This window comes from Lentinus tigrinus (assembly GCF_003813185.1).
Source record: "Lentinus tigrinus ALCF2SS1-7 unplaced genomic scaffold L226scaffold_1, whole genome shotgun sequence".
NCBI classification, from domain to species: domain Eukaryota; kingdom Fungi; phylum Basidiomycota; class Agaricomycetes; order Polyporales; family Polyporaceae; genus Lentinus; species Lentinus tigrinus.
Window position 1 is genome coordinate 616,741 of NW_027137910.1, and position 23,109 is coordinate 639,849.

Below are 23,109 nucleotides of genomic sequence, written 5' to 3' on the forward strand. Positions count from 1 at the left end.
ATTTTTGTTGCTGCCGTGGTCACGAGGCTAGGATTGCATCCATCCATGTGATTTATCCCAGAGCGCTTGATCGGCTTCTTTGTTTAGTGCCAGCAGCCGCCATGTCTAAGGCATCCTCCTCGAGCTCTGAGTCTTACTTCCCCGCACTGTACTGGCACCATGTCTGGGCTGGACGCGATCCTGTCGAATCCCGCGTACCATGACTATCTGGCCATCCTGAAAGGTGCACGGAACGGCTTCGTCTACGGAGTCAAGGTCCGCTTCCCCCATGCGCTGATCATGGCCATCCTTTTTGGCCGCGGCGAGTAAGTGACGGGCTCAGGACGCTACGATGCATGTTACTGACAGGACAGAACGGCAGTTGGAACACGCGACTCAAGACGATCTATCGGGCCACGAAGCAGCACGCGCTGAACTTGGCCAAGTTCGTCTCACTGTACAAGACACTCCTACTTGTCCAGAAGAAGATGAACGGCGGCAAGGAGCGCAGCTTCGATACCTTCATCGCAGGGCTAATTGGTGGTTATGTGGTGTTTGGCGAGCGGACCGCTGTGAATGAGCAGGTGCGTCCCAAGTCACTTGCGACCGGTACATGAGTATCAACCTTGGTTTCGCCCTCCCAGATCGTCTTATACGTCTGCTCCCGTGTCGTTGCTTCCTTCCTTGCGCGCGCGAAGACCCCGTACTCGAAGACTACGCACGCCCCTGGCCGGCCACTTCCTCCAGACGCCACGCAGTTCTCTATCTTCGCTGCGCTGTGCTGGGGTGCCGTCATGTGGCTCTTCAACGAGCGCGGAGAGACAATCCAGCCTGGCATGTTCAACTCCATGACCTACCTCTACCGAGATTCCGAACGCTGGAACAACCTGAAGACGTTGCTGTGGCATAATACCTAGCGTCATTGATACTCGGCAGGACGATCTCATAGAGGACGTCGGACGTACATATGCATGTATGTATATACCCCTCCGCAGACGGTCCGGGTCATCAGCCGTTGCATCAATATACCGTCCTCCGGAACACCGAAACCGAGACTAGGGTGTTATTCGTTGGGAAGTTGCTACTCACCAGTATTATGGGACGGCATCGCTGGCCGGCTTGAACTTCTATCTGTGACAGCAGCGCGGATGACAAAAAACGATGACAGCTTGCCTTGGAAACAATTTCAGATAAACTATAGCCGTGCGCTGTGTGCATACTGGCACCAGGACGTTGTTCTTAGCTACAAGGACTTACTTAGTACCACACTTGGGCGACACCTCTGGCGATAGCCGGCATGCTCGAGTAGCATCTTGAGCTTGCCGCCCTTGCACTTCCGGTGTACACCGCCAATTCCATTGTCCGAGACAATCCCCAGAGGGCCAAGGCAGCTAGCTGCCAGTCTGAGATGCACGAAGCGCTCATACCGCTTATGGCCATATCCGGGATGGGGACCTTCTGCAGGGAGCGTCCATGGAATGGAGGAAAGTTGAAGTTTAAAACTAGTGAGCAACCCGTGGCGGGAGTCTCGGTCAGATCGTTACTACGTCCTGCGCATTACGCAGCAGGAGGCAGCGGAAACAAAGCCTCTCCGCCGGCAACTTCCAACATCGCTGGAAACCAGCGCAGTCGTAAGCAACACGCTTTCTTCTCGGGCACATGTCCAAGCAAGTATATGCACTTCTCCTCTCCGATAACGGGGGCGGGGAACTCGAAAAAAAAAAAACGGGAATTCGGATCCGGATCCGGCTCGTATGCTGACGAGCGGCCGACCGGCTAAGTGCATCCGCCGGCCTCTGGTACATATGGTCAGCATAAGGACCGACGCCTGAAGGCAGATTTCCGAGTGTTAAGGATGAACGGACATCGGTGGGAAGTGGGTGTGGCAGAGCGGGAGCTTTGTCCGTCCGACGACTTCCCTCGGCACCAGGTGTCGGCCGAGAGGCCCTTCGAGCGGGCTGCCTGCAGTAGGGCATGTTGAACATTCCAAGGGTAGTGGCGGCATGCATCGTGTCTCCTCCTGACAGAACACTGTGAACCATACTTTGGTCAGAACGCAAGCTGTGTAACAGATACATTAATTGCTTACGGATACTGTTGCCACGGGGGCGGTAGACAGTTGACGGTCGAACCCGACGGAGTCCTGGCAGGTGTCCGCTGACGACGTCAAAAGGCAAGCACAACACTCACTTCCCTCTCCGTCAGCGGTCCAGAAGCAGACCAGGGACCATATTAATCTGTCATGTCGGTGTCAGGTGAAGCCCACCAAGGCGACGGACAATCGCCGCCTCAGCGCTGCAGGAGAGTACAACGTCCCACATCGCTCAATCGAGTTACCTCCCAGGCATCAATGAGTACTCCAAGGTACTCCCTCTCGCGAGCAAATCCGGGGATTGGTCAGGAGAACAGACGTCCAGAGCGCAATGTACAGCCACTTTACGTGAGGGGGGATATATGTACATTGAGAAGCAAGGGAGAAGATCGTCGCCTGGAGGGGCGAAGATGACCGTCGTGACGGAGCCCGAAGACGTAATAAACCCAACGAGAAAGAAGATGAAGACGTGGTATCATAGAACGAGGTAAGTAGGTGGGAAGATGGGTCAGTTCTATATAGTCCTGAGGGTGCCCTACATGATAATACACTTGCGCTTCTTCTCCTTCTCCGGTGACCGTATGGGGCCCTGTACACCATGTTCCTGGGCTTTCGTGTTTCGAAGTTCCCGGACCAGGTTCATGAAGAGGCGTTCCACGTTATGCGCCGTTTTTGCTGATGTTTCCAGAAAATCGCAGCCAAACGACCGCGCCAGCGCCGCTCCCTCGTCTCTCGAGACTTCCCGCTCGTACTGTTTGTCGCACTTGTTGCCGACAAGCATGAAGACCGGCTTCTGTCGCTTGACTTTCAACATGGCCTGTCGGAAGACGTCGAGCCGCTCAAATGTCGCCCTTGACGCGATGGAGTAGACCAGAATAAAACCCTGGCCTTCCCTGCAGAGACTGTCGCATCGGGAGGCTATGTCCGAGAAGGAGGGAAGCATACCTGACCCACTGGTCTCGAAGCGTCGCATACTCCTCTGGGGACGGCACATGATCAGCGAGGGTCTAACTGAGGAGTCGGGGATGGAACGCACCTTGTCCTGCCGTATCGATCACTTCCACGAAACACATGCGGTTGTCGACCACGAGTTGCTTGCGATATGCATCTTCTATCGTCGGATCGTATGTCTGGTAGAATATGGATATCTCGCCACCCAGGACGCTAAGGGGGGGGGGGACATACCTCTGTCATATGGATTGGACACGGCGAGCGTTCCTCAGCCAGTGCATCGGATACGGGTAGCATGAAAGCTTACCGACGAAACAATTGAGAGTGAACTGGGACGGACTATGAGAAGCACGTCTAGCACGAGACTGCGGAAAGACGCACCTGTACAGCCAAAGCAGTCTTTCCTACACCACCATCACCAAGAACGGCTACTCTCCAGGAATCCATGTCTGGTGCCACGCATGCTTAGGACGAAGGGTAGGGCAGGGGGCGGAGCGGCGGAGAGATACGCACCTCAAAGCGTAGGAAAGAGAGTGTAGTATGTGGATCTGGGGAACGGTCAACGGGTGGCCTGGGGGAGACAATTGGATGCGGGGACGTGCCTCAAAAGTGTGCAGAACGATCGAGGACGGGGTCGTAAGGGGAGAGCAGAGCGAGAAGAGGACGATAAAAGATAATAAGCAGATATACGTCGTGCAAGTCGTGCAGGTCGTAACGGAAGGCCGGGAGAGCCTCTGAATCGGACGGGGTCGCTGGCGGACGTAGACAGAGAGTACAGAATTGACCTTGCACGCGCGGAGGAGCGCCCCCGGGTATTTCTACTCAATCACAGACACAGCCCAACTCTTCCTTTTTGTCCCAATCTCCCCCCAATCCGGCAGACGCCCGCCCCATTCTCGCACAATCCACCCCGCCTGCCAAATCTGGGCGGTTCACAGCATGCATTTGGGCGGCGAGCAGCTGCCTCCCTCGTCGCCCCCACTCCCCGGGCCCCCGGACTTCTGGCAGACTTGGGGTGCGCCGCTCGCCGCTCTGCCAGACTGAGAGACGCGTCCAGCGCTGGGCGGCCCGGCCATCGCCGACTCTCCGGGGGGCGTATCAGCCTGCTGCCAAATCTCAGGCACGCCCAGCTACCAACCACAGTCGACGCTCGAGCCCCCATGTGCTGCTGCAGTTGTACTTACATTCCTCACCATTAATTTCGCAAGTCGCCCTCTTTTCCTTCTTCTGATAGCCCGGGACAAATGTCACCCTTCTATTCGTGCTTCCTCCCTCGTCCACCGCTGCCCAAGCTTCCTGCAAACTGTTTCGACCGCTGACTCCGTCCCAAGCCGCGAACCTCGTGTGATAATTTTCTCAGGTTAGGTCCTTCCCACTACGCAACATGTTCGTACGTAAGTTGCTTGAAGCGTTCTGTCAGCCTAGACGCCACACCCCACTCATCCTAGTCCAGCTGTTTTCGGTCCGAGTGGACCAACGCATGTCTCCGGTGTACGTGTCCCCCCCCCCGGCACGACACGGACATACCGTGCACGGTGCTCGAACGCGTTGTCCGTCTTGGCGCGCTACCTCGGAGAACGACAGCCCAGTTATGGACGGCGGACGCGCAGCGTCAGACATCTGACTTAACATCCGATGGCACACATACATAGCACCCTGGGGCCTGCAGGAACCACCAGTCTTCTCCCCTTCACCTTGAGGCTTTGATTCAGATGACCCCCGGTCTGGTCCCGTTCCTGAGCGCTGGGCTGCATATTGGTTATCAGATAATGGCATTCTTTTGAGATGCCGTCGTGCCAGTTTAGGTATTCAAGTTCACCAGCGCGCTGGACTTGTCGGAAAAAATCGCAGTGATGACATCGAGAGGGACAGGACAGGCATCCATTGGAAGCCTCCGTCGCTGCGAGCACCAGGCCGGACAGTACCCGTCCCTCTGGTATAGCACATCGCCTCGAGAAGTTTGGTGTCGCTCAGTTTATCGTGATCGCAGGACCCCTCATGTGCTGAATGCCTCCGTGTGGACGTCGTCTTCCCCTTCCGAGCAGCCCTTACGCCATGGAGTACGGACGGCGACTGTAACGTCAGCCCACAGTCAAAGCACGTGAGGCAAGCATATTCATTCACCTGGCAGCGGAAAGTCCCGTTGGCGCAAATGCGCTCGACTGTGAGATTCGGGGACCGGGAAAGAAACAAAGGACGAGACCGGCATACCACGAACGGCGGGGCTATCTCACTTGAGGGTGACATCGCCGACTTCGCCTTGCCTGCAGGACAGCAGCAGGCGAGCACAGTGGGACAAGCGGAGCACATCGAGACCAGCGAAGAGGAAAGTCGGGATTTATGTAAGACAGCGCATACACGTTCAATGCCAGTGCGCCTGCCTCGAGCGACGGCCAGCTTACACGCCCTTGTTTACAGTCGCCGTCTCGGCCCGATGATGGCGCATCTCTGCGCTCTTCATGCATCTCCAGCGGTACTGAATATGCGAAGAAGGGGGAAGAACAAATCATTCCGCTGGCGGATGTCTCGGCCCCTGAATTCATTATGGCTCCAGATCCGCCCCGATAGAAAAAAGGCTTCAACAAGAACGCCTGTAGCCAAACTTCCGTGTCAGTCGTGGAAAAGAAGGATACTAAACATGTAAAGACGCGCATAGTGCGGCAATACTTGGCATGCATATGGTAAGATTGTCCTTGTACTCATACCTTGCGTAGGGACTGACCGGCGGAGTCGCTGAACTCGCCCACTTCAGTAGTGCACAGGTAGACCGGTGGGGGTCCCATCCAGATTCTCGCCAATTGCCGATACTGTACCCATGTGTGCGCGTCGGGGGCCCTGGCAGAGTCTAGACAGCCATGGACACATCCCACGCTCGGAACCTTTTGCGCTTGAACCATCACCTACACCCAGTTGTGGGCTCCTGTAGGCATCCGGTGCGCGATGTGGCCTCCAAGTAACCGGTATATGCGGGACTCCGCGAGTGGGCCGCACTGCCAACGTATGGGACTGTGGCCATGGCCTCGCAGCGAATGGTACGTTCTCCATGCACAAGTGGTACCCGTGATTCTCCTTATGTCGCCAGTCCTATTCACGTATGATCTCTTGCAGTTCTTTGCCACCGAAGGTAGTGACGCTTCGGAGGCTCTCAGGCTTCTCAGGCCCGGTCCTGTGGACCTTCACCTTTCTCCCATGAATATCCGAGCCAATACTACCTAGGATGGCGAGTGCATCCCTCGCTTACGCCTTTTTGCTCGCAAGAGTGGCAGTGCATCTCGTCCTGCCCGGCAGGCTTGATTTTGATCTTCTACGCAGCATACGCCCGGGAAAAGCGCCATCGTAACCCTGGTGTGTGCGAGTATATGCCCTGTGTGGCGGTCAAATTGTCGTCGCACCCGGATAATTTCCCGGGTCGCTCCACGGTCAGGGATAGTACATCTGGATATCCCTCCTCCGTTTACGTCGTGGCGCCCACGCAGCAAGTGACCTCCACGCCATTCGGTCTCGTTCACCACAAGGTCCTATGGAATGTTCCCAAATAGATGAGTATGCTCTTAGGCGGCGATTCCCTGTTGATAACCGGAGCGACCGGCTTGAGCGCACGATCCGCGGCACACTGACGCATCCAACCCCCTGCGGCCCCTACACTGCTTCGAATCGGACTGGTATGCACACGAGAGGATCCGGCATCGGGGCCTTTACGATGTCCGGCAACATGTGTGTGCTGCAATGGGGCACTGTCCACATGCGTGTTTGGCCCCTATGCTGGAACTATTCTAGCGCGAGCGGAACACTTTCCCCGGCATATGCAGTCTTGTGAGTACCACCGAGAACACAATCCGAGCCATGGGGCTTAACTGACAACAGGACAAGGTTATGGGGGTCTAGCGTGCCTATCGGGCCGCATCCACACTGCGTCCCTAACAGCGCCCGCGTGAGAGCTCTTGCTTGGCTGCTCAGTGCCGTCCAATCGCCTTCCCGTACGTTCTCTTTGGTGTTCCGTGCATTCGCGAAGGCTCACACATGCTTACTCTTAGAAGATACGTGTCCACATAAACCGGGTGCCAGTCTGGCGACGTCACTCATGACTCTCACTTCAGCTGCCCTGCACGCCTATGCAGCCCTCCGGTGGGCAGACGATGTGGACGCGGTGCTCCGACTGCAGGTGTGTCTCTGCTTCTTGCTTGATATCGAGCCACCCTTTCGTCCGCACTTTCTGCGACGAATCTACGCGCCGCCTCATGCATGGAGCCCCAACTCGCTGTGTCGTGATCAGTCCCACGCTAGCGCTTGGCGAGCAACTGTCGTACAGACGAGGTGGCAGCCGCATGGATATCATGGACGGTGATATGCCAGATATTGGCGAATGCTCTTGTGGGCGGTCTTCGCCTTTCTTAGACCGTACCTTTGCCGCGTTGCGAGGGTGGCTCAGCGACCGCGTCCCTGCATGCATTATGTTGCGCTATGCTGGATATGTCCACCCTTTGTTCGCGAGATTCGGAAGATTGCGGATTGGCGCACTCCGCAAGACGCTGGCATCCTCGCAGCTCGTCGTGCTAGTCGAGCGGGCGGCCGCCAGGTCGTCTGGACGTCTCGTACGGTCGTATATTTGGATATCGCGCCATGGCAATGGCGTTTTCTACTTGTCGATATGTCCTCCGTGCTAAAAAGCCCCGTTCAAGGGTCCTATCTCCCACCATCGTTCGAGCTTCCTTCCATCGCTGTTCTGCACTATGCTGAGGGCGATCGCAGGTATTGCTGTTCATACCGGCGAGCGCACTGCATACAGTCCGGACTCCGGATCGCTTGCGGTCTGCTCGTACGATAGGCCGCACTTATCTACTGCCCCTCGTGGACGTCTGACTCAAGTTTGCACTGTACCCCTGCATGCTACCGTCACGACCTCAAAGAAGATGGTCTCTACGATTCTTCCGGACATCGACTTCGTGTTTGCTCAATCTATCACCACACTCCAATTTGTACGGCGTGGTTACGGCAGCTCCTCCCACGGACACACACAAGTAGGCTTGGAGCTTCCCGTGAACCAGCTTTTGCCAATTATGGTGCGTCTATAGTGTTGGATCCTCCCCCGCGCTAGTTTGCTGATGCCCGGAATCAGTTTGCACAGACCTTCAGGTGGGGCTTTGACCGTGCGCCCTCGTCTCGGACTCTGTGTGGGCGAACCAGCGACCCACTTGACTGCACTGGCGAGTGGGCAGTCTTACCACGCTCATCCGCAGACGCGAAGGGAAGTGCTACCTTGTATACATTAACCGTGGATACGTCTCGGCAGCAAGAACGGTTAGGGTGTGTCCAAATCTTTCTTCACTGTCCCGATTGCACTCACGGTCATACTGGAGCCATGAAGATTGTAGGCTTACCATTCTTCCGCGACTGTCAGCATGCGATAGACAAGTTAGAAATATCCGTATGCCCGTTCATACCCGTTGCTATCCGGAGCTTACAGACTTCACGAAGTTCCAGTCATTTCCAGCCTGGCTGACGTGGCTTACGGCTGCCCCTGTCAGCGCTCTCCGGCAAAAATTTTGCTTTCCTCGCAAATTCACTCAGGCTATTTCCAGGCATCTTGCACCCAGTCGTGCATTCTCACTGCACGGAGTAAGCATCGCGAGCGGTGGGATACGTGACACACGGTGACAGTGCTAGTGATCCTCGGAAAGGGTGAGTAGGGACATTTTTCTGCCTGTTCCCGCCGAAACTGGTTTCATTCCATTTTACAGCACACCTGCATCGCTCCAAGCTGACTGCATCTTGCTCGAACACCCTTGCGGTCGGATCTCGAACGCAAGGAGTACGGGAAGGCGGCTTACGATTGAGCACCGCCACCTGTACACAGGATCCTTGCAGTGGCAGGCGCTGCCCACAGCCCTGAAGCGCCGCGGACTCTCCCCGAGCGCAAGTTATCTGGGCTCCCTGGCTCTGCTTGAGCCCAGCGCCACGACGGACCTTGCGGGGAGCGAAGTCGGGTGATGCAGATCACACGACCGCAGCTCGGTAGCCGCGAGACTCCTAGTAATATTCCTCTAGTCACTTTGTCTAGTGTGGCTTAGGTCTGTCGGTGCTCAGCCTTCAGGTACGCTCGTGATTATTCCTCTCGCCCCTCCTGCGCATCGTCGGAAGGCTCACATGTCATCTTTGACAGCATACAACGGGCTTGTGCCTGACTATCATCCCCTCGACCGCCCAGCGCCGACCCCGATTGGCTCGCGCGGCACCGCGAACCCTGATCATCCCCGGATCCTTCAGGTCATTCTTCCATGTGCATTCTACTTCAGACGCTTTCGTCCAATGTCACAGCCTCCAGTGTTAGACCCGCCGCATCTCTGCGCTTTTTTGACCCGACCTCGACGGTGCTCCGAACGACGCGAACAACACTCGCCCACACAAACCAGCAGTCCATGGCTTCCCTCCTGTTCTCATCTGTCAAACACGCATCCTCGAGGACACGCTCGTCCTCTTGCCATATGGCTCCTCGCATATCTTCCGTCCATCTCCAATCCGGTGTGGTCCGTCACGCGCTCGAGGACACCGGTACTGGGAACCCCGGATGCGGATTTGGTTATCTGTGTGGCCGAGATATCCTTCTTCCACCTTCTCCATCGCTCCCACCAGAGGCAGTCTGACCCCAGAACCCCCAACCCTGTCTCTTCTGCGTCAACTACGGCATCATGCATCAACGTCAACTTCTGCGACTCTCAATCCCCGCGCGCCGGCCGCTGTCCGGAACTTTGGCACGACAACATATAATCTACACATCTATATCCACTCCTCCCGGGCGAAAGCTTGCTGTCCGGGCTTCGCCCTGACTCAGCCACCCCCAAAAGCGGACGCGTTCTCCGTCAAGCCAACATCCAGCGTTCCCCGGGACGCCACCCCCACAACAGCTGCGCACACCTTGACGTATTATATGCATTGACAACAGCCGCTGCGCCATACGCCCCGGTCCTGGAACGAGCCCGTTGGTGTTTACGGCACGGTATGACATCTCCTGCTTTTCTACTTATCTGAGCTCTGCCCAGGGTTGCCTCTCGTTGCGCTCATCAAAGTCGACCGCAGCACCCCAGACCCCGACAAGCCATTACTTGGACGACATCCCAGTCGCGCGAGTGCCGCAGGGTCCTTCCCGCCACCAACTACACCTACGGAGCGTCTCTGTGTTCGCTGGTGGCTGGCTATCCTGGTCCTCGCGCGTCCGTCTGTGTATAAGCTTCATACGCGGGCTCGAACTCAACCTTACTTCCATGGCTGTACTCACGTCGAACTCGCGGCCACGTCGCTCTGGGCTTGCTCTCGCCGGCTCTTGCTGTGGTCCACAATAGATGAAAGGCTATCGTTTGGGGGGGGAGCAGGCCCTTGGCCGTACTCTCCCTCTAGTCAGCAGGACACGGGTCAAGAGGAGTGCGGTACCGCTCGGAGTCGCTGGTCCGCTGCGTACTGATTCGCTGAGGCCGGCATGTCTGCTTGTGTGCTCGAGGCCCAGGTCTTGCGTAATTGTAACTTGCGCATACACGGAAATGCAGGAGGTGCAAGGGGCCGCAGAACTTCATACATAGGATGACCAGTCTGAAGACTTTCGAGATAGCGTGTTTTCCCCATCGCATGTACAAGCTTTTTAGTGCAATGTCACGCACATTACGGACGTTCCGGAGGGTCTCGCGTGGTTCAAGCTGAGGCAAGGTCGATGTATGGGCCGAACGGTACGACGTGCCGCATTCCGACGAGAAAAGAAAGCCGGCTGCCCGGTGGTTACCGAAGCCAGTCGCACAGTGACGTCAAGTCTGAACGATGCACACCAGAGTCTATTTGGAACCTGCATGCTACAACAACATAGGAGGTTCTGAGTACGTGTGTAAAGGCTGTGGAAGGCCTAGCGAAGGCTGAGAGCCATAGGTGACGTATTAATGAGAGGATCCACCACACCCGCAGGCGGCGATGGACAGGTAGGAACTGCAACTCGAAAGAGCCCAGAGGCGAAAGAGGCAGAAGATACAAGTACAGCCGCAAACCGCGATGCCAGAACAACAGGGCGGGGGAAGGGGTGAAGGTGGCTTATGTACAGATAAAGGCAGGAGGAATAAACACGGCGTTAAAGGATACTTTCTATTCTACAGTTCGTTCGTGCTTGACGAGGAACCACCAAGGCGAGGGCAAGGGAAGGCACAGGCAGAGGTGGTGGTCGGAGTAAGGATGCAGGAGGGGCGCACGCAGCCCGGGGTATGGTGACAAGTGATGACCGTGCGCGACATTACAGGACTGCACGCACGCCAAACCGGTCAACCACTATCGCAGGCACGCGACGCTTACGAAGATGACGCACCTTTACAGATCCTAGAGACCAACAGACAAGGAGCCCGAGGAAAGGGGGGAGAGTAACCCGGAAGGACGAGCAAGGGAGAGGGTGGTGGGGGTTAGTCTTGCCTGCTGAGCTCTGCTTGTGTGAGGCTGAGGACAAAGGTGCCCTTGAAGTTGGCGGGGGGCTCGATGATTTTGACTGGTTTGCGTGCGGGAAGCTTGGAGTTGATCGCGAGGGAGGGGAAGGGACGGAGTGGGCGAGATGTCGGGAATGAATGCTGACGGGAGGGTACGGGCCGTGCCTGGGCAGAGGCGGCGAGTGGTGAAGACACGCGCGGGCGCGAGGCAGCAGGGTTGAACGGGGAGGGCACGGGGGCGACGACGGTCATGACGGCTGGAGGAGGGAGCTGTGAGCAACGGAGATAGGTATGGTGACGCGCTGGTCGGAAACTCACTCATTGTGGCAGCGGGAGTTGTCGGGATGAGCTGGAGACGAGGCGATTTGTTCTGCAAGCTCGGGGATGGCTGAGAGGGAGGCGAGGAGAGCGAGGCAGGGGAGTAGAGTGCGGGGGGAGATAGGCTGGGGTATATAAGAGAGCGGTGTGCGAAGGGGACGGCGCAGAGGAGGATCCCCAACGAGTTGAGCAGTGTATGCCTCCTTCCCGATCCGGCCTGCGCGAAGTCGCGACGCGCGAAGCCGGCGACTGGGCGTCTGCTGGAGCCCACTGCGGGATCCCCAAGGGTTCGCCCAGCTGGCTCCCGATGCGCCACGACGTCACCGAGGCTGCCTCTGCTCCGAGTCCTCTGTCCCTGCCCGAGTCTCCACCGAGTCTGAGAGCTTGCAGCCCCAGGCAGCGAGGAACAGGGCAGATGTGCTCGCACGCATGTGTCATCGCCGTGATCTCATCCTCGATTCGCGTCTTCATCTTCCCCAACGATCCCAACGCCGCCGCCGCTCCCGTCGCCCTCTCGTCGGCCGCATCCCCGAGACGCCAGCCACGCCTCCCGTTCGATCCCGCGCGCTGGCAGAGGGTCTCCGTCTGCACTTGTGGTATTCTACAAATCATGCTCTCCCCAAGACTTCTCGCATTCCCAAAGCCACCGAACCACGGACGATCGCTCCTGACTCCCGCGCCTTCTCCTGCAGCTGCAACTTTCCCGCCGGCACCTGCCCTCGCTTTCTCTTCGCTTTGGCAAATGCTCTCCGCGCGATCGACATGAATCTCCATGAATGCATGACGAACAGTGCTCCTGCTTATCTTTGTCGCAGCCATCTCTGCTCTCCATGTGTCCCCCTTTCTGCCTCAGCCTTCTCTTTGCGGCCGAGGCCCACCATGACATATCCCGCCCGCCTTCCCTTCGGTATCACATCTCAACTGCGCCCCAGGCGAACGTTCTGTCTCGTTGCCTTTACATCTGTCTCTCAAAGTATACGTTCGCAACACATGTACTCGAGCACTACCATACCAAGTCACATCACCGCTTCTCCTGTGCGCAACATCACATCGCGTCTTCCATCCCCACCGCGGGATTTCTCTATGCCCTACATACTACGCCCTTATCGCAAGCACGACATGCCGCCGTTATCGCGCCCTACACCGCGAGCCACAATTCAAGTCGCTTGCCCACCGCCCAACGCTCCACCCCCCAGGCGTCATCCTGCCTATTTCAACATAAAGTTCAGTCTCTCGGCGACTTCTTTGATCACCAGCCCCAATAACGCGACTCTCCTTGCGCCAGTGCGCCCTCGCCGATCGTTCTAAGCTTATAGCATATCCGCTGAGATTCACAATGTACATACGTCATTTGTCTATACTTCTGCTGCCACTACTTATATACGCTAAGCACGATCACTACATAACGCACGATAGAAACGGAGGGACCAACGGTGCCCGTCACTACCTATGCGTCGAAAGACAAATGTAGTGTCCACGAAACACGTAGTTCGACGGGGACGGGGTCAAGAGTTCGGATAGATAGCGCAAGGGGAAGAGATCTCTAGGTGAAGGAGCATCGCCCGATCCGAATTCCTTCGAGGGACCAGGGCCGGGAGAAGGGGGAGGGAAAGAGATATGACGAACACCACCAAGCGAATGGGTGTTGCCTAGAGTACAGCTACTATGAGCAGCGACTTCCACAGCCTGGTTACGATACACTCCGGCATCATGCCCAAGTGCATACAAAACCGCTGTGTCTGCGCATGCGTACGACGAGGGAGGCCGCGCACTGAAGGGGTGCGAATGCGGCTGTTCGTCGGAAGGCGCGCCATTATGCGGCCAAGGCAATTAGGGCCGATCGAGGTAGAGAGGGGTGACAAAGGTGGAAGGGTAATGCGAAGGACGTGGCAACGACGCAAGACTGAGGAGAGGATGACCGATGACCAACAACCGTTGGAAGCCGTGCGCCCATGGACCAAGACGAGAGAGGACCTGAAAGGTTCCAGGAGCTCTGCGTCCATCTCGTCAGGTCTGGCAAGGGCGGGGACGGCGGATCTGCGGCGCACGGGCCGCTGCGCGCCGATCACTGGACGTCAACCAGGAGGTTGCGCTCCAGAATGTACTTGCCCTCCTTGTACTTCTGTGTGGGCTCGTATGCGTAGTCCTGATAAGAAGAAAGAGACAGCGCTTGTCAGCGCTCCGATCGCGGAGAGTGTGCGTGCGAGACGAGGAGGCGAGAAAGGCTCACGTATTTCCAGCCGAGCGTCGTTCCGCACTTGCAGCAGTAGATATCGCGGACGGTGTGGTTGCCGGTCGTCATCTGCCTGTCGTTGGGCTCACCCTCGATTACGTTCACACTGCGGGTGTGGCGTGGCGGGTGCACAGACCGCGGTAGTTCGAGGACATATAACCAAATATAGTACATTCAGATTTCGTCCAGAGCGGGCGGCGGGGAGGGGCAGGAGATGAATGGTGAGCTCACGCCAAGGCGGGACAACAGAAGAGACTCACACTCCGTCAAAGAGATACGCTCTGCCATGCTGTCCATTGAACGCCTGTCATGAACGCACAGGGCGATGAGCATCCTGGAAGATACTTGGCGGCGAAATGGAGGTACATACTCGGGAGATCATTGAGTGGATCGTGGCCAAATGCGTCCTGCAAGTCGAGCATCCGTAGATGCGCGCACCAGAGAGGTAACGGCGGTAGCTCATGCCCATCTTGACTGGAAGTGCTCGGGGATAGGAGTTGCGGCGGAAGTTTAGGTTGTGGTGAGATGGAGGCCAAACGGCTTGACTAAACACAAAGACTCGAACACGAGCACGCGAGTGGCGAGGGCTACGGGTCGGTAAGGTTGTTCACGGAGATGGACGTACAAGCTAGAGAGACGGCACTGGAGGCTCTGGGCTTCAGAAGCTCGGAGCGCGCGCTGGAGTATGTCAGACAGACGGGGGACGATGTGCAGACAAGACGGAGCACACTCGAGATGAGTTCGCAGAGGTGAAACGGGGAGAGGGGGAAAGTCGGGCGGGGGAAGGAGCTATATAGGGCGATGGACGTGTGAAGGGAGGTGATAAGCACGGGCAAGGTCCCGCAGGCGCGTCGGGTGCACCAGGCCAGTCGCCCCAGTCCGGTCACTTGCCTCCTGGACTCGCGGCCACTCCTTCAGCCGGCCGCTCACCATTCTACACCAGCTAACGTGGCTGGATTCCCCATGTGCGGTCTCCTGAGATCTGCAATTGCATGCATGCGTGTCGTACGAAGCCCTGCTCTCCACTGACCAGGCTCTAGCCACTCAGAAACTGACTGATGGAGTAAGGTCTTCCCCACACCCAAGGACTCTGCACGCCACCATGCTGCGTGCGTACCGTGCGGGATCAGATAGCACTTGTCAACCAGATCATTACTTCGACGCTGCATTTTTGCGCCCGAGGCGATGTGTGCGCTATATAAAGTGTTAGGTAGCCACAGCTTGTGTCAGGATGGCGTGTTCGTCGTGCGTGGTCATGCCATCTTGCTGTACACATAACTCACGCTCCCTCAGACAGACAGCGGACGTCCGCCATATGGACTATCTGCTCGAACCGTGACTTCGTCACATCGCCTTGTGTCCGCACACCCCGAGCGCGTGATTGCCAACGCCTTGCGCGCGTGCGGGGTCCCCTTCAGAACAAGTGAGTCCCCTTCCCGCTATTTTGCTCGTCGTCAACATATGCTGACTAGGGCCCGGGCACAGTACTGAACACTGTTGCGTTTCTTAGGCTTGCAGTCGCCATCGCGCCAGCTTGGCATCGCGACAATCCCGAGAGGCTGAATGGCACATGGACACTTCGCGCTCAGGCCCGCCCTGCTCTTCCGTGACGCGCACAATCCCAGGGGTTTTTCCGCGACACCGGTGTGGGCAGCGTATTTACGCCTTATCGCCATCGTGAGCCCTGTGGGTGTATGCATTCAACGCCGCCGCGCGTATCTCTGACCCCTTGGCTGACGAAGGACTCCCAGGCCATGCTCGGTGCCGTCCGCGTCGGGATCAGTGCGACAGTCCTGGCCGAGACGGACAGTCACCCGCAGTAATGTCAACCTGTCGTACCCCGAAATGCTCCCGCCCAAGTCTGTCATAGTCTCAGGTGCGCTGCCAAATCGTTCCCAGTCGTGTGACTGGTCATGAATAATTGCCCAGGCTCACCCTGCGTGGCTGTTAAAGGTTCAAGGGTAAATGACGGAAGTATTACTCTCAAGGAGAATCCCATACATCTGACTGCGCAGTCTGCCCAGGTGAAAACGCGAACAACTTGTCATCACGAAATCCTGTCGATAGCAACCGACATGGTCGCCTCCGACTTTGACAGCTCTCCTAGCAGGTTTACAATCGCCAAGAAAGCGGCAGCTGCTTCGCCATGCAAAGTTTTCTCCGTCATATCGATCTACTTGGCGGCTGGCATTGGGTGCATCGCGTCTAAGGAATCTCTTGGACCACACTTAGCCCCAGCTCGGTGTATGGAGGAAGTGTGGCAGACCCTGCTTTCGGGATTTACGCATAGGAGCTTCCGGTGAGTAACTCTGACTGCTTCCGTTAGATGTCGGATCCTATCGAGAACCATTGACATGTATAATTAGCCGACAGAGACCCAACCACGGCTCTGGTTCTCGGAGCGGACCACTAATGAATTGCGGCTGCAGCTGCAGGATGTCGGTTGCACGAGGTGTCGCGGATAGGTGCGCACCGTCCTTTTCGGTCCACAGGCTGTCATGGAGCACACACGCTTGGGTCAGATACGAATGCCGATTGCAATATAGCCGGTTGTAATCGCAATTGCCATAGCTCGCTAGAAATTGCAGTGGCTACAGCATTATTTGCGACTGTAGGTGTTGTGTGATAGTGCGGCTTCTGAAACCCGGTGCTCATTCCTAGAAGATGACGTTGACGCAAAACTCGTATCTGATGTGCTCTTTCTTCATCTTGTGTGAACAGAAGGGCGGACGGAGTCCTGTGCTTGCACTAGGGCGGGGAACAAACGTTGTGATCATGACGGTCCTAATCACAATGTTTTTTCCCTGCCCTGCCCAAGGGCTGAATTGTAATTACGACCGACGGGACGCGGTTCACGGGACACTACTCGGATATTCCAGTTCAAGTACAGGAAGCCGGATGCGTTCCAAGTGCATAAAGTCGTCGCAAAGGGCACCGTAGAGCATGCTATCACCCCACCCATCTGTTCCTGGTGAACACTCCCCGCTACAGTACTATCATCCAACTATGTCTCAGTCATCCATTGCTACTATGGGCCCCGCAGCAGAGTCGATGCCTGACTTGACCGGCTGCGTCGTTGACGAGCGGTACCAACTCCTCACAATGCTCGGTGCAGGAGCGTTCGGTGTCGTCTATCACGCCATCGACGTCGACCCGCTCAGCGATCCGGACCGCATGGACGTTGCAGTCAAAGTCATCTCAAAGAGCGCTAGATCGCCCCGGGAACTCGAGATGGTTCGCCAGGAAGTCGCGCTTCAAAGAGAGGTGTCCAACCACCAGAATGTTGTCCAAATCTACGATGCGTTCGAGGACGATGAATACTTCTTCATCATCCTCGACCTCTGCCGCGGCGGCAACCTCTACGAGCAGGCCTGCATCAACGAGGTCTACATGGGAAAGGACGAGCTGCTGCGCGGCGCGTTCCTCTCGTTGATCTCTGCAGTCCAGGCGTGTCACCAGTCTCGCGTCTACCACCGGGACCTCAAGCCCGAGAACATCATGACCAACGAGGATGGATCTGAAGTCTATCTTGCTGACTTCGGCCTCGCCACGGACAAGAATGTGGTAAACGACCGCCGCGTGGGGACCGAGGGGTATATGAGTCCTGGTAAGCTCACAGTCCATGACCATCTCAACCTTCGTCGCGGCTAACACAACGTCACAGAATGTCTGGGCTCTCTCGGAAGCAGCATGCCCTACTGCACTCGCCCCAGCGACGTCTGGGCACTGGGCGTCATCCTCATCAACATGATCACCCGCCGCCAGCCTTGGGGCCGGGCGGAGCCCGAGGACGAATGCTTCGCGCGCTTCCTCACCGAGCCCGGCATGCTCAAGATGACGCTGCCGATATCGGACAGTGCACACACAATCCTCCAACGGATTTTCGTCCTCAACCCCATTCGCCGCATCACGCTCACTGACCTCCGCCGCGCTATACTCGAGGTCGACACGTTCTTCGCCGACCATGACGAACTCAAGGAGGACGAGAGGTGTGGTGGCCAGCAGAGCGACAAGGCTGCCGTTGGATCTATCGACCACCTCGAGAAGGACATCAGCGACTGTGAACCGGAGGATGGCCTGTGGAACTATCCTCGTGCTGTCAAGAAGGCTCGGTTGAGCGAGGAATGGGACGACGAGGTTGTCTACCTGATCGCGAGATTCCCAATCCGCGAAGCCGATGACGATGACGACGACGACTCCTCCGGCAGCAGCACCAGAACCAGTTCGCGCGACGCGTACGCGAAGTCAGAGTCATTTCCCGTTGTCCGAGACGTGCCGGGTGTCGTCGAGGAAGATTGCGACGTCGTGGTCTACCAACGACCTAAGCGGAAGCGTGCGGACTTTTCCGAGCCATAGCTCTTGAGGTGGATATTGGAGGTGCAAGCACCGCTACATTAGAGATACCGCGGGCACGGTCGTATTATGCGCTGTCGCATGGGATTGTATCGCATACTGTACCGCAGCATAATGGCCAACAGCCTAGGAACTGACATATCATGGTCTGCATGGTGTGAATACGGTGTCAAGCCGAAAAGGCTCGACACTGGGTCTCACCCGGGTTGAGTCCGAATTGCAACGTCGAACGATTTTCCTTGATTCTACCTATCAGCGTACACGGCACGAGATACTCCTGACGTAGGTCCCTATCGATACAAGCTCCTTCCGGTCCTGCTAGGGGGTTCATGCATTCGATAGGGCATTGCGGATACGGTACTCCCAATATCTGTGCTTCGGAATCAGTCTCAGTGCAAACATTGCCAAGACAATCTCTTGCATACTTCTTGCGCATGACGTCTTTCTCGTTTGCGAGAGACTTCCAGATCTAAGTTGATCTCAGTGCATGACTTCCTCGCGTATGTGAATGGTGGCATACCTCTACTGCCTTGCCGGTCGCATTCCCACCCTCCTGCTCGTAGATGTCGGCCATGAATTCAAGGGCGGGCGTAGCCGGAAGTTGGGCGCCAGCAGATGGAGGCGGATTGTCAAGATCGACAACGTCGTCGTCCGTTCCGCGTGACGGGGGCTGTGAAGTTGTATACGGCTCGACGAAAACAGCAAGCGCAGAGAAAGGAGTGTTGGTATGCTCGAGCGTGCCTCGGAGATAATTCCAAGCCGAGGAATTGTTTGGTGCCAACGCAATCTTCTCCTTCGCGAAGCTGTATGAGCAGGGGAAGGGTTTGTGAGTACGAGATTGGACTAAGGGCGAGGAACGCACGATAGTTCCCGTCTGAGCACCTGGTCCCGATCTTCGTCTCCAAGCCGTACCCCGCTTGCAAACACAACAAAGAAGCGGTGGTGCCATGCCGAGTTATTGCGCACGTCTTGTTCGAGCAGGTCCTCGATGTACGCTCGCTCGCCTGCCCAGAGACGTCCTTCTTTGTTGAAATGTGCGAGGATCCACTGTCGGAACGACCAAGTGTGGTAGTTTTTTGCGTCTGCGCGCAAGACAGTCTTCAGAAATTCAAGCTCGCGTGCCGCAGCGTCAATCGAGTTGAGCGCGGTGAGTAGGAGACGGCGGTGGTGCCACACTTGGTATGTCTTCAGGAAGGTTGTCGCAATCTCGTTCATGAGCTCTAGCTCCTGCTCCAAAGGGATCTTCAGAGCAATCACGGTCTTGTATCGATGTTGCCTGCAGTAGCAAGGCATGCCTAGTTAAGACTGAGTGGGCGCGAGATAGGATACGAGCTCACCAGGCAGTGTAGTGGGCAGGATTCATCCTGATAATCCGCTCCGTCAACCGAAGCACGCGCGGGCTCATCTCCCCTGTCTTGAGCACTCCGCGGAAGTAGTCGGTAGCATCCTTGTCTGCAGATAGTGTGTATGTCAACGCATGGACGCGAGCGCACTGGGCCCGTACAGACACTCCTCGCTGTAGAAGATGGGCGCGATAGGATTCACATCCTCGTATTGGCGGATAGGCACCACGTCTGCCCACTCAGGATCGTCTGCCAGTAATTCGGACATATCGCGGTGTAGACGGTGGAGGTGAGGTTCTGAGTTATGGTGCGCATAGAACATCTCATTGCTATTGTCTGCGGGTCCCCGGACCGATCAGCCGGATCTAGATGCTGCGTTTACCATCTGAGCTTTTGAGTGTCTGATCCCGAGTGCGTGCATCGCAAGAGAATGGACACCACAATCCGCGTACAACATCACATCGCCAGTCTCATAGTAACATGCAACTGAAGTAGTATGAGAACCAGTCCAATTCAATCAAGCGGCGGGTCCTGTTGCACTTTGCGATCAACTACCAACGGTCGACTAGAGGCCGCACTCTGACTCGGCGTACGAAGAAGTTCTGCGAACCAATATGTCAGTCTGAAAAATACCGCAACGTCGTCATCAAACCAAGTCCTGAGTACTTACTCGCTGACATCTTCTTTCGTACTCGAGGAGGAAGTTGCCAGAGGTCTCGGTATGATCTGAGGAAGGCCGGGCTAAGATTCCTCGAGCGTATGCGGAAGACCTCTGTCTGTCTGTGAAACCCGACTCGGGTGATATCAATGAAGAACTCCCGTCCTTCGTTCTTTCTCCATACTTCCCAGTCGCTCAGGGAGCTTTCGAGGTACTGAGGTCGATAGACATCCTCATCAACCCAGTCAGGATCGTTGTCATCGTCGGGAACAGTTTCGGGTACTACTTCTGCCATACAGACATACCGATAGACAAACTAATGCTGTGGGAATGATGAGTCCCACTCAAGCTACTGTGTAGGGTCTGGAAGCCGTCACTACCTTCTATTGGCATTCGCAGCTGCAATAATGAGGCTTGCACTTCGGCGAACACTCTCTGCCGCATCTGCGCAATACGCCTTTGTCGATTACTTGAATACTACAGCCGTCTGCAGCACACCGATACTGGTTCGGCGCGCTGGCCGCCTTGACAAGCCTCCTCGACTCCCTGCCACTGGTCTGGCGTTGAGTATACTCCTCGTACGCTTTCCATAAAGAATTGCGTGAAGTAAAGACATCCAGAGTACGCAAATCGACTCCATAGTTTGCGGTTATAACTCGTTGCAAATACGCTCTGAACGATTCCTACTCCAAGAGAACTTCGGAATGATGTTCATGACATTCAATGTACTAACGCTGGCATAGTGATGGCGAATCTAAGCCGAATTGACCACTGACTACACTCATATTTGCTCATTGCGGTCAGTCAGAGGAACGTACTATGAACACTATTGAGTCACGTTCATAAATCCCTAGGTTGTAGGCTATACGCACCAATACATTGAGCAACGGTGTTTCGGTGACGTTTCCGCCCCCATCCTTGTCCACTTGGAATATTTGCTGAGACTGAGTCCCCACGGGGATGAACATGCGCCCGGGACTCGCGAGCTGCTCCACTAGGGCGGTTGGCATGCTCGGTGCAGCTGCACCGACGTGGATGGCATCGAAAGGACCGTCGTCTGGTGAACCTTACAGAGCCATTATTGTCAGATAGGCAAATCTGTGTGTATACAGTTTCATTGCACGCACCCTTCCTTCCGTCTCCAGCTACGATCTTGATCTTGCCCTCATCGACAGCCGTATTGAGCCCATCCTTGCGCAGATTATCAAGGGACCAATGCACGAGCTCGGGAACATGCTCGATCCCATAAACTCTGCCCTCAACGTTCCGAGGATCTTCGGCCTCCTGGATCAGGTGGTAGAGGACAGCTGTGAGGTATCCGGAACCGGAACCGACATCCAACACGCGTGCCCCAGGCTTCAAGAAGGGCAAGAGATTCTCGACTGCGTACGCATGCTACGAAGATCGGCAATGCCACGATGAATGCAAGATTTGCACCACGACGAGGCGAGTAGTGCACACCATGTGCGGCGCGGATATGGTCGCACCATACCCGATGGGCCTGCGAGAGCTTGTCAACGTAATGCTCAAGAGGATGTCATGAGGGCTTACTGTGGTGAATCTTCGTATGCCATTCTCGGCTCTCGCACAAAGCATGCACGGTCGACCTTGCTCATAGCCTATTCAAAGTCTAATCTCGCTCTGGTTTAAATGGTGCCCGCTGGCTTAGTGGACGTACCTCAAGCACACGATCAGAGGTAACGATATCGTTCCTCGCCATGTTTTGAACAAGTTCGAGATTCGTCGTACCGCTGCATCTCCAAGCCATGATGATGTTGTAAGATACGATCTCGTGTGGTTCGACGGCGGTCGAGCTCGGGGTGATGAGTGCAGCGCCACAACGGTGCGGGGAAAGGAGCGCCCGCGCGGCAGTCTCGGTAACCGGCGCTTGGAGTGTCCTTGTCCGCCTGACTTTCTTCTCAAACCTTCATCCCGCTCACCTCCTCCGCTTCCGCCTCCGCGGTGTTGCGCTCTTTCTGCTCGTCTTACAGGCTCTACCGCGCGTGGGGTCAGATTTGAGGCGATATCCACTTCCTTTCAAAGTGACACGACACCGCGTGCGCTATCTCAAAACCGCGTAGGCCGACCACAGCACAGAGGACAACACTCCCCGCTCCCTGCCCGCTTGCATCCTGCCCCCCATGCTCGGACACAAGAGACGGGCATCGGATACCTTACTTCCTCTGCGCGCCCCCAAACAGCCTCGAATAACCACTCATCACCCGCTAGGCGGTAACAGCACCCCATCCCAGGACTACGCGTTGTTGGCGCGTTGGACCAGGTTGACGGTAGACTTCATGCATATCCTGAAGGACACTGCTTCCTTCTTCCTCCGCCGTGAGTACAAATTTGCTTGAGCTCGTGTTCTGTGTATGAATACCGACATCCGCCCAGTTACTGGGGGCACCCAGGAAGAGCCTATATACGTCCCATCCCGTTCTGTATCTGCACCAGTTGCAGACGAACCAGGCACAATCCCCTCTCCTCCACCCTCACCACCGCCAGCTCGTCCACCTCAATACGCCACGAAGGTCTCAGCACCGCGCAAGCTCCCTCCACGCCAACCTATACCTATTTTCCCGGCACCTCCGACCACTTCCCATCAACTCAACCAGCTATCCACTTCAGCTCCTGCCGCTCATGGCATCCATCAGCGAGTGCAGTCTGGGAGAGATAGCGGTAGGGAACAGCGTCCCTACCTCAAGGCGTACGCGAACATGGAGACGAACGCCGTG

At 56.3% G+C, this 23,109-nt stretch overlaps 12 protein-coding genes across 12 annotated transcripts; 7 read left to right on the forward strand and 5 right to left on the reverse strand.

Annotated features, from left to right (window-relative positions):
* The first annotated feature begins 95 nt into the window (after window positions 1–95).
* Window positions 96–1,069, forward strand: L226DRAFT_527997 (peroxisomal membrane protein 4). Its single transcript, XM_067679239.1, has 3 exons — window positions 96–305; window positions 362–563; window positions 624–1,069. Exons 1-3 carry the CDS (start codon window positions 160–162, stop codon window positions 894–896), a joined length of 621 nt encoding a protein of 206 aa, XP_067542311.1. The 5' UTR covers window positions 96–159; the 3' UTR covers window positions 897–1,069.
* Window positions 1,070–2,342: 1,273 nt separating this feature from the next.
* Window positions 2,343–3,808, reverse strand: L226DRAFT_527998 (ras protein). The gene is made up of 7 exons (XM_067679240.1): window positions 3,625–3,808; window positions 3,536–3,570; window positions 3,404–3,471; window positions 3,330–3,351; window positions 3,108–3,203; window positions 3,017–3,050; window positions 2,343–2,964 (listed from the first exon to the last, which is right to left on the reverse strand). The coding sequence occupies exons 3-7, from the start codon at window positions 3,467–3,469 to the stop codon at window positions 2,607–2,609; spliced, it is 576 nt and encodes a 191-aa protein (XP_067542312.1). The 5' UTR covers window positions 3,470–3,471; window positions 3,536–3,570; window positions 3,625–3,808; the 3' UTR covers window positions 2,343–2,606.
* Window positions 3,809–7,612: 3,804 nt separating this feature from the next.
* On the forward strand, window positions 7,613–8,557 carry L226DRAFT_6569 (uncharacterized protein). Its single transcript, XM_067687124.1, has 2 exons — window positions 7,613–8,082; window positions 8,139–8,557. The coding sequence occupies exons 1-2, from the start codon at window positions 7,753–7,755 to the stop codon at window positions 8,520–8,522; spliced, it is 714 nt and encodes a 237-aa protein (XP_067542313.1). The 5' UTR covers window positions 7,613–7,752; the 3' UTR covers window positions 8,523–8,557.
* Window positions 8,558–9,179: 622 nt separating this feature from the next.
* L226DRAFT_6581 (uncharacterized protein) lies at window positions 9,180–10,073 on the forward strand. Its single transcript, XM_067687127.1, has one exon. The coding sequence runs from the start codon at window positions 9,329–9,331 to the stop codon at window positions 9,785–9,787; it is 459 nt and encodes a 152-aa protein (XP_067542314.1). The 5' UTR covers window positions 9,180–9,328; the 3' UTR covers window positions 9,788–10,073.
* A 1,375-nt stretch (window positions 10,074–11,448) lies between these two features.
* On the reverse strand, window positions 11,449–12,218 carry L226DRAFT_564412 (uncharacterized protein; the record flags this gene model as incomplete). The annotated part of the gene is made up of 3 exons (XM_067683637.1): window positions 11,449–11,726; window positions 11,788–12,047; window positions 12,112–12,218. The coding sequence occupies 3 exons, from the start codon at window positions 12,216–12,218 to the stop codon at window positions 11,449–11,451; spliced, it is 645 nt and encodes a 214-aa protein (XP_067542315.1).
* On the forward strand, window positions 12,123–13,273 carry L226DRAFT_6586 (uncharacterized protein). The gene has a single exon (XM_067687128.1). The coding sequence runs from the start codon at window positions 12,217–12,219 to the stop codon at window positions 13,093–13,095; it is 879 nt and encodes a 292-aa protein (XP_067542316.1). The 5' UTR covers window positions 12,123–12,216; the 3' UTR covers window positions 13,096–13,273.
* Window positions 13,274–13,852: 579 nt separating this feature from the next.
* L226DRAFT_451434 (yippee-like protein) lies at window positions 13,853–14,489 on the reverse strand (the record flags this gene model as incomplete). The annotated part of the gene is made up of 4 exons (XM_067675012.1): window positions 13,853–13,933; window positions 14,018–14,126; window positions 14,281–14,324; window positions 14,391–14,489. 4 exons carry the CDS (start codon window positions 14,487–14,489, stop codon window positions 13,853–13,855), a joined length of 333 nt encoding a protein of 110 aa, XP_067542317.1.
* Window positions 14,490–15,102: 613 nt separating this feature from the next.
* On the forward strand, window positions 15,103–15,814 carry L226DRAFT_6638 (uncharacterized protein). The gene is made up of 4 exons (XM_067687130.1): window positions 15,103–15,265; window positions 15,314–15,443; window positions 15,506–15,706; window positions 15,772–15,814. The coding sequence occupies exons 1-3, from the start codon at window positions 15,206–15,208 to the stop codon at window positions 15,628–15,630; spliced, it is 315 nt and encodes a 104-aa protein (XP_067542318.1). The 5' UTR covers window positions 15,103–15,205; the 3' UTR covers window positions 15,631–15,706; window positions 15,772–15,814.
* L226DRAFT_6627 (uncharacterized protein) lies at window positions 15,781–16,611 on the forward strand. The gene is made up of 4 exons (XM_067687129.1): window positions 15,781–15,896; window positions 15,974–16,319; window positions 16,387–16,485; window positions 16,543–16,611. Exons 1-4 carry the CDS (start codon window positions 15,866–15,868, stop codon window positions 16,574–16,576), a joined length of 510 nt encoding a protein of 169 aa, XP_067542319.1. The 5' UTR covers window positions 15,781–15,865; the 3' UTR covers window positions 16,577–16,611.
* Window positions 16,612–17,028: 417 nt separating this feature from the next.
* L226DRAFT_496813 (kinase-like protein) lies at window positions 17,029–18,376 on the forward strand (the record flags this gene model as incomplete). Its single annotated transcript, XM_067677579.1, has 2 exons — window positions 17,029–17,627; window positions 17,685–18,376. Exons 1-2 carry the CDS (start codon window positions 17,051–17,053, stop codon window positions 18,374–18,376), a joined length of 1,269 nt encoding a protein of 422 aa, XP_067542320.1. The 5' UTR covers window positions 17,029–17,050.
* Window positions 18,377–18,520: 144 nt separating this feature from the next.
* On the reverse strand, window positions 18,521–20,008 carry L226DRAFT_528003 (protein prenylyltransferase). Its single transcript, XM_067679241.1, has 6 exons — window positions 19,882–20,008; window positions 19,711–19,825; window positions 19,236–19,649; window positions 18,894–19,176; window positions 18,799–18,842; window positions 18,521–18,743 (listed from the first exon to the last, which is right to left on the reverse strand). Exons 1-6 carry the CDS (start codon window positions 19,982–19,984, stop codon window positions 18,701–18,703), a joined length of 1,002 nt encoding a protein of 333 aa, XP_067542321.1. The 5' UTR covers window positions 19,985–20,008; the 3' UTR covers window positions 18,521–18,700.
* Window positions 20,009–21,081: 1,073 nt separating this feature from the next.
* Window positions 21,082–22,209, reverse strand: L226DRAFT_528005 (Pcmt1-prov protein). Its single transcript, XM_067679242.1, has 6 exons — window positions 22,053–22,209; window positions 21,926–21,993; window positions 21,836–21,875; window positions 21,502–21,769; window positions 21,247–21,440; window positions 21,082–21,191 (listed from the first exon to the last, which is right to left on the reverse strand). The coding sequence occupies exons 1-6, from the start codon at window positions 22,140–22,142 to the stop codon at window positions 21,156–21,158; spliced, it is 696 nt and encodes a 231-aa protein (XP_067542322.1). The 5' UTR covers window positions 22,143–22,209; the 3' UTR covers window positions 21,082–21,155.
* Window positions 22,210–23,109: the final 900 nt, after the last annotated feature.

Bases quoted from the DNA above. Each gene is read 5' to 3' on its own strand.
- L226DRAFT_528005 (XM_067679242.1), bottom strand. From the start codon at position 22,142: ATGGCTTGGAGATGCAGCGGTACGACGAATCTCGAACTTGTTCAAAAC. The intron at 21,876-21,925 runs GTAAGCCCTCAT...AAGCTCTCGCAG, and splicing joins GCATACGAAGATTCACCACA to GCCCATCGGGTATGGTGCGA. The intron at 21,192-21,246 runs GTGCGTATAGCC...TAGTGTTCATAG, and splicing joins CACCGTTGCTCAATGTATTG to TACGTTCCTCTGACTGACCG.
- L226DRAFT_6581 (XM_067687127.1), top strand. From the start codon at position 9,329: ATGTCACAGCCTCCAGTGTTAGACCCGCCGCATCTCTGCGCTTTTTTG.
- L226DRAFT_527997 (XM_067679239.1), top strand. From the start codon at position 160: ATGTCTGGGCTGGACGCGATCCTGTCGAATCCCGCGTACCATGACTAT. The intron at 306-361 runs GTAAGTGACGGG...ACAGAACGGCAG, and splicing joins ATCCTTTTTGGCCGCGGCGA to TTGGAACACGCGACTCAAGA. The intron at 564-623 runs GTGCGTCCCAAG...TCGCCCTCCCAG, and splicing joins GGACCGCTGTGAATGAGCAG to ATCGTCTTATACGTCTGCTC.
- L226DRAFT_527998 (XM_067679240.1), bottom strand. From the start codon at position 3,469: ATGGATTCCTGGAGAGTAGCCGTTCTTGGTGATGGTGGTGTAGGAAAG. The intron at 3,352-3,403 runs GTGCGTCTTTCC...AGTCCGTCCCAG, and splicing joins AGACTGCTTTGGCTGTACAG to TTCACTCTCAATTGTTTCGT. The intron at 2,965-3,016 runs GTATGCTTCCCT...CAGTCTCTGCAG, and splicing joins CTTCGAGACCAGTGGGTCAG to GGAAGGCCAGGGTTTTATTC.
- L226DRAFT_528003 (XM_067679241.1), bottom strand. From the start codon at position 19,984: ATGTCCGAATTACTGGCAGACGATCCTGAGTGGGCAGACGTGGTGCCT. The intron at 19,826-19,881 runs GTCTGTACGGGC...CACTATCTGCAG, and splicing joins CATCTTCTACAGCGAGGAGT to ACAAGGATGCTACCGACTAC. The intron at 19,650-19,710 runs GTGAGCTCGTAT...TTGCTACTGCAG, and splicing joins CCTGCCCACTACACTGCCTG to GCAACATCGATACAAGACCG.
- L226DRAFT_6586 (XM_067687128.1), top strand. From the start codon at position 12,217: ATGTGTCATCGCCGTGATCTCATCCTCGATTCGCGTCTTCATCTTCCC.
- L226DRAFT_6638 (XM_067687130.1), top strand. From the start codon at position 15,206: ATGTGTGCGCTATATAAAGTGTTAGGTAGCCACAGCTTGTGTCAGGAT. The intron at 15,266-15,313 runs GTGCGTGGTCAT...ACGCTCCCTCAG, and splicing joins GTCAGGATGGCGTGTTCGTC to ACAGACAGCGGACGTCCGCC. The intron at 15,444-15,505 runs GTGAGTCCCCTT...GCCCGGGCACAG, and splicing joins CGGGGTCCCCTTCAGAACAA to TACTGAACACTGTTGCGTTT.
- L226DRAFT_6627 (XM_067687129.1), top strand. From the start codon at position 15,866: ATGCTCCCGCCCAAGTCTGTCATAGTCTCAG. The intron at 16,320-16,386 runs GTGAGTAACTCT...ATGTATAATTAG, and splicing joins TTTACGCATAGGAGCTTCCG to CCGACAGAGACCCAACCACG. The intron at 16,486-16,542 runs GTGCGCACCGTC...CGCTTGGGTCAG, and splicing joins GCACGAGGTGTCGCGGATAG to ATACGAATGCCGATTGCAAT.
- L226DRAFT_6569 (XM_067687124.1), top strand. From the start codon at position 7,753: ATGCTGAGGGCGATCGCAGGTATTGCTGTTCATACCGGCGAGCGCACT. The intron at 8,083-8,138 runs GTGCGTCTATAG...GCCCGGAATCAG, and splicing joins ACCAGCTTTTGCCAATTATG to TTTGCACAGACCTTCAGGTG.